The sequence below is a fragment of the Mercenaria mercenaria genome, chromosome 8, assembly GCF_021730395.1.
Source record: "Mercenaria mercenaria strain notata chromosome 8, MADL_Memer_1, whole genome shotgun sequence".
Classification (NCBI taxonomy): Eukaryota; Metazoa; Mollusca; class Bivalvia; order Venerida; family Veneridae; genus Mercenaria; species Mercenaria mercenaria.
Genome location: NC_069368.1, coordinates 6,320,369 through 6,332,717, shown reverse-complemented (window position 1 = coordinate 6,332,717; position 12,349 = coordinate 6,320,369). Strand labels below are relative to the sequence as shown.

The 12,349-nt window shown below is 35.5% G+C and overlaps 1 protein-coding gene across 1 annotated transcript in view; it reads left to right on the top strand.

Moving 5' to 3' along the window:
• Positions 1-12,349, top strand: part of LOC123565532 (uncharacterized) — a 170,146-nt gene that overhangs the window by 37,865 nt on the left and 119,932 nt on the right. Inside the window, exons 8-17 of the mRNA XM_053550318.1 lie at positions 275-473; positions 663-778; positions 1,261-1,524; positions 2,291-2,379; positions 3,292-3,405; positions 6,851-6,931; positions 7,315-7,542; positions 8,998-9,160; positions 9,999-10,114; positions 11,436-11,624. Of these exons, the coding sequence (XP_053406293.1) occupies positions 275-473; positions 663-778; positions 1,261-1,524; positions 2,291-2,379; positions 3,292-3,405; positions 6,851-6,931; positions 7,315-7,542; positions 8,998-9,160; positions 9,999-10,114; positions 11,436-11,624 (1,559 nt within the window). The remainder of the gene's footprint in view (positions 1-274; positions 474-662; positions 779-1,260; positions 1,525-2,290; positions 2,380-3,291; positions 3,406-6,850; positions 6,932-7,314; positions 7,543-8,997; positions 9,161-9,998; positions 10,115-11,435; positions 11,625-12,349) is intronic.

The window sequence follows — 12,349 nt, the reverse complement described above, 5'->3', positions numbered from 1 at the left end:
CATAATGTCATAAACTATTTATAATATGTCAGAAAATGCCAAAATGTATATGCTATCATGTGATAGAAGAAATGCTCTTACATGTCTGTCTGCCAGTGAATTACAGCTGTTTTCCCAACCTTGAGGATAGCATGGTTAAAACCTTGTTAAATTTTGTTTTTCATTCTGTTCTGTCACTCAGGTAGGGCAAATCCTGTCTTACACATGCACCCATATAAAGATCGTTTGAGTAAAAATTGCATATGTGGTTAAAGTTTTGAATTTTCATTTTTAGGTCAAGAGTGCACAAGTGTCAGTGCAGCAGCATCCAATTGTGCGGCTGGTACGTACAGTCCTGTCGCTGTCGACACATGTATTGCATGCCCTGCTGGCGAGTACACAGACAGTCCCGGACAGTCAAGCTGTACACAGTGCCCTGCAGGTTCTGAGTGTACTGCAAACAGTGCATCTTTATGTCCTGCTGGAGAATACAGGTATAATTTTGTTTCATGACATAGAAAAAAAAACATATTTATGAGGAAATATTGTCTGGTATGAATTCACCAAAAACTCTTTTCAGCATTTATTAGCTCTATAGAGAACTAATTTTGTGAATTTTAGAAATTCAAAGAAAACAGACTCCGGTAAACTGAAAGTAAGATAGTAATGTGTATTTATTTTAGTTCTGCTGGTCAGACTCAGTGCACACAGTGTGGAGCAGGCACATACAAGACAAGTACAGGAGCTGGCTCTTGTACAACATGTGATGCAGGTCATGAGTGCCCAACAACAACAGCAAGTAGGTTCAAAAATCATCTTCTAAATTGCTCTCTCTTTGTCAGATTTGAACAGTCTCCATTCTGAGAAAAAACTCTTTTTGCCTATGTTTTATTTTCTATCTTGTTGAATTTCTTCACCCCCACCCCCTTCGTGGTGAAAATTTAGCCCTCTTCACCTTGTTGAAGATTTAGTCTTTTCACCTTCTCTTGTGAAGATTCTGTAATGAAACGCAAATATGATCTTACCTTACTTATAAGGTTTGTAAATATAAGTAACTGTATAAAGTTTAGTACAAATTAAGGAGGAAATTCTTTTCGGCAAAATGAAAAATTGTGTAAGTGATCACTTGAAGTATTCATTTACAGAGTCCGCTTGTTCACTTGAAGTATTCATTTACAGAGTCCGCTTGTTCACTTGAAGTATTCATTTACAGAGTCTGCTTGTTCACTTGAAGTATTCATTTACAGAGTCTGCTTGTTCACTTGAAGTATTCATTTACAGAGTCTGCTTGTTCAAGTGGATATTATTCAACCGGAGGTCTTGAGTCATGTCTGCCATGCCCTGCTGGTTACGAATGTTCAAATGCTGCTGTTAATCCAGTACAGTGTTTAGCTGGTACCTATGCTGCTAATACAAGTACAACCTGTGCTTCCTGTGATGCTGGGTACAAGTGTCCTTCTGACGGCCTTGGAGCTCAGGTTCCTTGTCCTACTGGGTGGTATCAAACATCGACTGGTCAGACGTCATGTACACAGTGTCCACAAGGTAATTATCAAATTTAAACCTGTTTTGTTGCAATGTTTTCCGTGGTGTACTCTTTAATAGACAGTATATTTCATATTATATATCATTCTTAAGAACTCCAACCTGATTACTTTTTTAATTTTTAAAATATTTTCATTAGTTTTTAGTATGATTTTAATAGGGTAATTTCTTTTGTAAATATCAGCCATTTTGGACACGAGAATTGTTTTAAAATTCTTTTTGATTTTGTATGATGATGGATTGTTATAAAACTTGCAAGATAATTAAAGTAGTTGATGTAGAATAGAAGGAAATCAGCTTTTTTTGAAATATTAACTAGAATTATGTGGATTTATGAGTTTTAATATTTAGTATTAGTTGGGATGCATTTAGAAAATATTGAAATTTTGTTCTCCATCTGTGGCCTCCGTGGCCAGGTGGTTGATGTTGCCAACTTTTAATCACCTACCCCCTCACCACTTTGGGCTCAAAACCTTACTTGTGGTGTTGAATTCTTTCACATGAGGAAGTTGTTCAACTGGCTTGCGGAAAGTTGTTGTTTTGACCGATTATATACAGAAAAAAAAGTCATGTAGTTTTACTGATGTTGATGTAAATAGTACCTGTAAGCAGTCAATAGAGAAATATACTCACCACATTTTATTCAGTCAAACAAATAATTATTTAGAAGATTTAATGGTAAACTGGTTATCAAAATAACCAAATATCAGCATCCGTAAACCAAACGGTAAATTTCTTTCTTCATTTGCTAATTTACCTTTTGTAGGAAACAAATGTCCAGACAGTACAGCATCACCTACTCCATGTCCATTAGGTACATACCAGGATGACTATGGGATGGATTCATGTATCGATGTAAGTATATTTATATTGTTCTGTAGCAAGTCTCTGTGCCCTAGTGGTTAAGATCTCTGGCTTGGAATCTCTTAGCCCTCACTGCCATCACTGCTGTTGGTTTAAATCCTGCGTCTTCCTTGTGGGGAAACCGACATGTGGAAGGCTAGTGGTTCTACCAATGTGCCTGTCCAAGCCAGAAATATTGTGGTTATAAAACTGAAAGTCATTATATGACCTATGGCAACAAAATGAATACTGATACAGATGTCAGGAGTTTTATTTCTCTATAAGAGTTCATCATCATCTTGACAATTTTGCAAGAGAAACCTGAATTATTTGTTCTCCACCTCCGTTTTTGTGTACTTACCAAAAGGAAGTTTTCACTTAACTTTTTTTAGTGCAAACTTTCATTTACTTGGTTAGAGCAAGTTTTTGTTTACTTGAGAAGTGCTCGTTTTAATTTACTTGTCAAGGTAAAGTATTTTTTGATAGTTGAGAACAAACTTCTGTTTACTTGATGGAAGCAAATTTTCGTTGACTTTTTCGAGAGCAAGTTTTTGTTTTCTTGTAGAGGTATGGGTTTTGTTCGCTTCCTTCAATTGATTTGTTGCCTTTGTTGAAACTAGTTTTTATGCCCCCAGCATCTACTGATGCGGGAGGCATATAGTGATTGTCCTGTCCGTCTGTCCGTCCGTACGAGGTTAACCAAATGGGACCATTTTGTCTAGCATCAATACCCCTAACTAGAATGACTTGATACTAATGCAGATGTAACCTGTGACAGGTGCCTTTTATACTAAGTCTTGTTTTATTTGTGCTATTTTAAATTAATTAGCTGCATTATGTGTAGGCTCTGATTCAATCTGTTGAATATGTATTTTATTGACTGGCTTGCAAATTTAGTAACATGTATTCTGGTATTTTTTCTAGTGTGCCTCTGGTTACTATGCTGACTCAACCGGATCGACTACCTGCACAGTTTGTCCAGCGGGTTCAGAGTGTTCTGACTCGACACTTTCACCAGTGCCTTGCTCCACAGGAGATGTAAGTTAAATTGTTTTGACATTTTTTTTATTTTTTGTTCTTCAAAATCATTTAAATTTGATTATACAAAATAACGTGATTTTGGTCAGAATGGCTGTTTCATGGGGATATGACTTTGTGGATTTCAAACTTTGAAGATATCATGAATAGGAAATCTGCTTGTTCAGTAGGACTTTATTCTGTGATTTGAAGCAACTGCGAAATCCATGCAAAAATTAGTCTCCCACGAAAATTAATGATTTTGCAGTAAAGGGTCATTCTTTTTATGGATAAAGTACTATTTAGACTATATATTTTCATATTTTTATAAACATTATTGTAATATATTGAGAATTCATGTGTTGTCTACGCATACATGTGTGTCTCTTTTGTTTTAGTGTTTCAGAAATGTAAGATGGTTTTTACAAGGATATACAGCTGACACTTGTTAATTTTTATTAGTTTACTGTAAAAGAAATTATTTTCTATGAGCAAAATCTTTGTAAGTTCTAGATATTGTCAAATCCTGCAAAGGTATATTATCAGATGATAATGTTTTTATCAGGGTGTTAATTACAAGAGGACATATGTTTCTGAGGAAATTCAAAACTGGAATACAGTCATCCCCTACGAAAGTTTCTAAATTTACATATGGCTTGCAGAAATAAAATTTATTGAAATTTATTGAAATTATGTGTAATAAGATATCAAACTGTATATATAGTTTAAAAAAAATACCACTGTTCAAACAGTTTAAGTTTCAAATATAATTCACTGTTATATTTCAGTACACCACTGAAAAATATGATAATAAAAGGCGAGAACAATTCTGACATTCAAGTTAAACACGAGTTTGTGTGAACCAAGTTTCAGCTGTATATTTGAAACTTCACATTGAAGTTAACCCATTATCCTGTTAAATTTCTAAAATGGACTGGTCTATCATTCAATTTGGGTAGTACCATTTATTATTTGAAAGAGTGTTCACTGAAAATTTACAGACTGAAAAGCGAACAGTGCAGACCATGATCAGATCTTGGTCTGCAATGGTTGCAAAGGCAAAATCACTTACCACCAGCAGGCTGAAGGTTAATTCTGCCTTTGCGACCAGTGCAGATCATGATCAGCCTGCACATCCATGCAGTCTGATCGAGATCTGCACTGTTCACCATTCAGTCTGTATCTTTTTGGTAAGCCCCCCTTTTAAACAGTTACTGGTGCTGTCCAAATTGAAGGATGGACAAGTTTATTATAGAAATATAGCAGGGTATGAGTTAAAAAACAACACATAAGTATACATGTTGAAATACAAACAAAGGTGTTGGTATTTAGTGCCTATATTACGTTATCTCTGAGTTTTGCAAGTACACGTTCGTCACCAAATTTCAGTCACTACAATGAACCTTTTATCATATTGCAACAGATGTAAAAATATATATTTCATGTAATAAATTATCACACACTACTGGTAAATTTTCACATCATATTGCCATTTTCCCAGAGCATGTAAAATCCAAGGAGATTTCATTTGAAAATCCATTAGATTTGCAACAAATCCTTGAAATGTACAGAAAATCCAGGAGATTAACAGAAAATCCAGGAGATTTTGTTCAAGACCAAACATGCCTTGATACTTTAAACTGAACAAAAATATTTTATGACGGCAAATATGGGGCAAATTAAAAAATATTCCTAGTCACCAAATATACTTACATAACCAAGTTAGATAACTCTTGATTGCTTTTTTCTGATTATGGTCCTTTTTTAACTTAGAAAATTTGGTTGAAGTTTATGTGAAACTAACTGTCAAGCTATAGTGCAGTAGAAACTACAGTATATTGGATTGAAACTTAATGCAAGACTTCATGTCCATGAAATCTACATAAAACACCAAGTTTGGTAACTTTCATTGATTTTTTTTTGCAACTTAAGACCTTTTATTGATCTGAAAAATAGTATCACAAGGCTTTTAGTTATCAAAGATACTCACAGAAGCAATTAACCTTTAGCCTGCTGGCGGCAAGTGATTCTGCCTTTGCGACCAGTGCAGACCAAGATCAGCCTGCACATCCGTGCAGGCTAATCATGCTCTGCACTGTTCGCCATTCAGTCAGTATCTTTTTGGTAAGTACCCCTTTTAACAGTTAATGGTACTGTCCAAAGTGAAAGATGGACAAGTTCATTATAGAAATTTAGCAGGATAAGGGTTAAATGAATTTTTGTTTGTGCAGTATATTCAGAGTTAACTAAATATGTAACAGTGTCATTTTCATTAATAGTTGAACACACCGTCTTATGGATAGCTCTTGTTAAACAGCTGTTATAAGAGTCAGACTCCCCAAAGCGATCATCTCCCCTAGCACTCTAAAATTACATGACAGTTTCACAGATATTAAAATATGTTTTCTTATTTCATTTTTTTCCTCTTTTTTTCATATTGCCCATATTAGTATTAAATCTCTGGAAAATGCTCTCAACAATTTCATAGCTAGAATTTGATATCAGATGATGAAAAAAAAAGATATATGAGCTGCGCCATGAGAAAACCAACATAGTGGGTTTGCGACCAGCATGGATCCAGACCAGCCTGCACATCCGCGCAGTCTGGTCAGAATCAATGCTGTTCGCTAATGGTTTCTCTACTTGCTATAGGCTTTGAAAGCGAACAGCATGGATCCTGACCAGACTGCGCAGATGCACAGGCTGGTCTGGATCCATGCTGGTCGCAAACCCACTATGTTGGTTTTCTCATGGCGCAGCTCATATCAAAATTCTGAGTCTGAGTCTACTTTGGAGTGAGGGGAGAACACTATAAATATAAAAACATGCTTAATATTTAAGTTATACTAAGATAAAGTTTGATTATGAAGGAACTTGTTTCCAAGGTTATAAAATTGAGATTGGAGACCAGTCTGAGAATGCGGTTTTGTCATTGGTCAATTTTAAAAATGTACACTGGAACAACCAGTCAGATGCTAGAGCTTTGAGACTGGTCTCAAATTTGTTTTATAACCTTGGACCATGGTATTACATAAGGAGGTGCCTTTTTGACCAGTGAAGCTAGAACCTGTCACTTGAGCAGCAAAACATTTTATCAACTATACCAGAGTTCTAGGACCGCCGTGGACAAGCAGTTATGGTTGCTGACTCTGAATCACTTGCCCCTTACCACTGAGGATTCGAAACCTCACTTGTTGGTGTATAATTCTTTCATATGAGAAAGCCAGCTGGCTTATGGAAGGTTTGTGTCCACCTTTATCAAAAATTATGCTCAGATGGGCACCTTGGGTCTTCCTCCACCAAGAAAGGCTGGAAAGTCACAATATGACCTATACCGTTAATTGTGTCAGTGTAATGTTACAACCAACAAATCAGGGTTCTTCCTTTTTAAAGGCATTTTTACAGTGATTTTTCTACTGATTTCTTTGATCATTTTTTTCTATTGTTTTATTTATATGTTTTGCAGTATTCCGCCCAAGGCAGCACAGCATGTACATCATGTCCAGCTGGTCATACATGTGCTGGAAGTACAGCCACACCATGTGCTGTAAGTTATTTATTAAATTTGTGTGAATTCAATTCAATTATATTTTACTAAAAACGTAAATTCAGCCAAATTTATTCAATTTCCATGAATTCAGTTAAGTTTTATTTTGTTTTAATTTAGCTAAGTTATGTAGAATTCAATTCGGTTTTATTATATTTGTGTGAATTCATATAAATTTTGCAAGTTAAGTTTCACTAAATTTGTATAAATTGAGCTAAATTACATACATAGAATTTGTGTAAATTCAGTTAACTTTTACAAAATTTATTTGAATCAAAAAGCAGTTCAGTTTAATCAAAGTTTTGCAACTTAAGTTTTTATTGAATTTGTACATGTATGAATAAAGTTAATGAAATTAACTAAATTTGTTGCTTTTTTTACAGGCTGGTACATATGTGGACAATAACATATGCGTAAATTGTCCAGCAGGGTATTCATGTGCAGACCCGACAGTTGGTATGGTAATATGTGCAGACGGACAGTACCAGACATCAACTGGTCAGACATCATGCGACGATTGCCCGGCGGGTCAAGAATGCCCGAGTAAGAACGAAACAGCCGTAGATTGTAATGCAGGATATTTCAGTCCTCTTGGAGTTAGCACATGTTCGGTATGTATATGACCACAAAGATATGTTTTTGGTTTAAACAAAAGTAATAATCATAAAGTTTGATATATTGCAGTTTTTAGCATGACTTTTCGAAGAAAAAGTAGAGCTATTGTACTCGCCCCGGCGTCGGTGTCGGCATCGCCGTTGGTTAAAGTTTTTGATAAAGTCAAATATCTCTGTTACTATCAAAGCTATTGACTTGAAACTTAAAATAATTATTTACTATCAAAGTCTACACCAGGGTAAACAATCCCCATAACTCTGATTTAATTTTGACAGAATTATGCCCCTTTTTAACTAAGAATTTTTGGTTAAAGTTTTTGATAAAGTCAAATATCTCTGTTACTATCAAAGCTATTGACTTGAAACTTAAAATACTTGTTTACCATCAAAGTCTACACCAGGAGAAACAATCCATATAACTCTAATTTGAATTTTGACAGAATTATGTCCCTTTTTAACTTAGATTTTTTGTTAAATTTTTTGATAAAGTCAAATATCTCTGTTACTATTAAAGCTTTTGACTTGAAACTTGATTTGAATTTTGACAGAGTTATGTCCCTTTTTAACTTGGATTTTTTTTTACTGGCAAAGCTCTAATTCAGAGTCAAGCACTGAGAAAAGTCGAGCACGCTGTCTTATGGACAGCTCTTGTTCTATTTGGTTAGCAAATATTAAATACATGTATTTTTTAAAAACTGTATCGTATGTGTAAATATAATTTTTTCCTAGGTCGGTATCAATACCATAGTTTTCACTTGTTTCCTTCATATTGATTAAAGCTTGATTCAATTTGAAATATGTGTATGATGACTACACTAAAGTCTTATTTGTTAACAATTTCAAACACAGTAAATTTTTTGTTGCTGCAATGTTACAATGCTAATTGAAAACAGTTTCAATCACAGTACATTTTCTGTTGCAGTAATTTTCTATGCTAATTGTAAACAATTTCATTCTCAGTGCAATTTTAAAGTAATTTTACAAACTTATTTGAAAGCAATTTCAATAGCAGTACAGTTTCAAGCACAGTAATTTTACTACACTTATTTGTAAACAGTTTCAATCACAGTACAGTTTCAATCACAATAACTTTTACTTCACTTATTTGTAAACAGTTTCAATCACAGTAATTTTTACTTCACTTATTTGTAAACAGTTTCAATCACAGTACATTTTCAATCACAATAATTTTTACTTCACTTATTTGTAAACAGTTTCAATCACAGTACAGTTTCAATCACAGTAATTTTACTTTACTTACTTCTAAACAGTTTCAATCACAGTACAGTTTCAATCACAGTAATTTTACTTTACTTACTTGTAAGCTACTTCCAGTCACATTTTGTCCAATCTAAATTAACATTCTTCTAAAGGAAAATTTTGCAGTGCTTTTGTAATGGAAAAAATACTGTATTTCAGCATTTAACTTTTTTTTTTGTTGATAATTTTCAGCAATGTCCAGATGGTTATTACAGTGCAGCTGTGGCCTCGACATGCTCCCAGTGTCCTGCTGGGCAGGAATGTTTTGACGGAAGCAACTACATCAGTCCGACCAATTGTGCTGCCGGATACTACAGTTTGCTTGGCGATTCCTCATGTACAGCATGTGCAGCAGGTACCGTATTACTAAATTCCTTTTTTCTTTTTATTATGAAGTAACTTTATTTTTTTGACATCCAATTTTGTGATTTGGGTACATAAGTCTATAAGTAGAGGCCAGTATTAATGGATTTACAGTTCAAAAATGAATTGAGTAAGTAAGATTTTTCCAGTGGGATTTATTAAGGCAGGAAAATGTATCCTTGAAATTCACAAAAGTAGGTCACCCACAAATGAGCCGTGCCATGAGAAAACCAACATAGTGGCTTTGCGACCAGCATGGATCCAGACCAGCCTGCGCATCCGCGCAGTCTGTTCAGGATCCATGCTGTTCGCTAACAGTTTCTCTAATTCCAATAGGCTTTGAAAGCGAACAGCATGGATCCTGACCAGACTGCGCGGATGCGCAGGCTAGTCTGGATCCATGCTGGTCACAAATTTAAGCCACTATGTTGGTTTTCTCATGGCGCGGCTCAAATATTAATGATTTTGCAGTATAGTAATTTGTTTGTGGGTACATTGGATTAAGTACGACTCTGAAATGATCAGTTTGTATTTATTATTTATTTATTTATATATTCAAATTGCACTGGGGTTGCTGCTCTAAATACATTGTTTATGGTGGCTGATTTAGAATCACCTATGTAGGTATGGGCACGTTGGGATAGAGTTATGTGAGGAAGCTGTCCTGCTGGCTTGTTGTAGGTTGGTTTTTCTAGCCAGGTGCAGGCCTGCACCTAAAATACTGTCTTAAATAGCATATTGGGTCCTTCTCTATGGGAAGTTGCAATATGATTTAAACTGTATTTTCTATGTTGGTTTTAAATGCTCTGTGTGGTACCCCTCTATTTCAGGCACAACAAGTTCAGCAGGAGACAGTTCTTGTTCTCAGTGTCAGGCCGGGTACCAGTGCACAGATCCTACAACCCCAGTTGCTTGCAATGCTGGATTCTACAGTTTAGAGGGAGATGTGAGTTTTCCAAAAATATTTATTGTGTATTTTTCACTTCTAATTCTTACAATATCCCCATGAAAATGCAGCAGAAATTGTTTTCCAGATTTATGAGATTAAAGCATTTGCATGTCAATTTCTGGGCACAAAATTTCTTGGCTGCAGTTAAAAAAAACCTTTTTTATGCCCCTGAAGTTGGGCATAATAAAATCGCACTGTCCATGAGTCTGTGCGTCCGTGCGTCCGTGCATCCATGTAAATTCTTGTCCTGGCTGTAACTCTGCCATTCATCAAGGGATTTTGAAATTACTTGGCATAAATGTTCCCCATAATGAGACAACGTGTCATGCGCAAGATCCAGACCCCTAGCTCTAAGATCAAGGTCACACATAGAGGTTAAAGGTTAACATAGGTTGTTTCTTGATTGGTCATTAACTCTGCCATCGATGAAGGGATTTTAAAATTTCTTGGTATAAATGTTCCCTATAATGAGATGATATGTCATGCGCAAGACCCCTAGCTCCAAGGTCAAGGTCACAATTAGAAGTCAAAGGTTAACAAGGTATTTTTCTTTTCTCATCCATAACTCTGCAAGTTTTCAAGGGATTTGAAAATAATTTGACACAAATGTTATTCATATTGAGAATGTGTGTCACACTTAAAACCTGGTCTCTCAGGTCAAGGTCAAGGTCACACAATGATTCATATCTAAACTTCTGGCATATTTTGTGCAGACAACTGTAGCATTCTTGGGCACGCTTCGGGGGCATTTGTCACCAGTAGTGACAGCTCTTGTTAGGGGATATGTATTTGTGGATTTCAAAATTTGAACATAAAATGAATTGGTGTTTTAATTGTTGCGATTAAATTTTGTTGATTTGCTCGACCACAAAATCGATACGGTTAGTACCTTATGAATATTAATGACTACAGTATGTGTAAAGAAGTTTTTTTGATAATAATTTTTGACTTAGATTTAAACAAGAGTCTACACAGAATGGTTGTTAGTATTAAACCCCTAAGACAGGGGATTCCTCTAGATTTTAAATAGCCATAACTTACAAAGGTAAAGCATAAAATAAACGCTTTACTCTTCGGAATTGGTACTGTGAATCATTAATATTTATAAAGGACTAATTTTCATGAATTCCATTTTTTGCTTCATTCCACTAAATTTAATCTTGATTAACATTCATCTTTTAAAATTTAAATTCCGTAATTTAATGTCCCAACAAATGAAATTTTATGCTTACCAAAGTAGATGATTTCACATCAGCTTCAAATTTTATCGCTAACCACTCATATGTATTTAGTTCTAATATTTTATTATGTTTTACAGACTATAGCATGTACAGAATGTCCTGCTGGTTATTCTTGTGCAACGACGTCTGCTGCGCCAGCCATCTGTACATCGGGAACATATTCCACCGTGCAGTCAACATCATGCACTAACTGTCCAACCGGTCAGTCATGCATTGACCCTTCAGCAGCCCCAGTAAACTGTGATACTGGATATTACAGTCCATTGGTAAGATTATCATTTTTTCTCCCGAGACTTTTAAGATGTTTTGTGTGTCTTTAAGTCTGTCGTTGTCATATCTTGCAATTACAAAATATTTCCAGAAGGTTCAGTAAGTTAATGTCAAATGCTCTTTAAAAAGAAAAACAATCCTAGAAAAAAATTTTTGTCAAATAATTTGATCATAGTTACCGTAAAATCTTTGAACCAGTCACTTCCAATTTATTTAAACCAGTTTCGGGGACTATAGGAATGCGCTTTTCCATCCATCATTCCGTCCGTCCGCAATTTCGTGTCCGGTCCATAACTCTGTCATCCATGAAGGGATTTTAATGTTACTTGGCACAAATGTTCCCCATGATAAGACGACGTTTCATGCGCAAAACCCGGACCTCTAGCTTGAAGGTCAAGGTCACAATTTGAGGTCAAAGGTCAACAGGGCTTTTTTCCTGTCCGGTCCGTAACTCTGCCATCCATGAAGGGATTTTAATATTACTTGGCACAAATGTACCTCATAATAAGACAATTTGTCATGCACAACTTTCAGACCCCTACCTCAAAGGTCAAGGTCACACTTGGCAATCAAATGTTAACATGGCATGAACAGGGTCTGTTTCCTGTCCAGTCGATAACTCTGTCATCCATGAAGGGATTTAAATATTACTTGCACAAATGTTCCCCATGATGAGACGACATGTCATGCGCAAAACCCGGACCCCTAGCTGAAAGGTCAA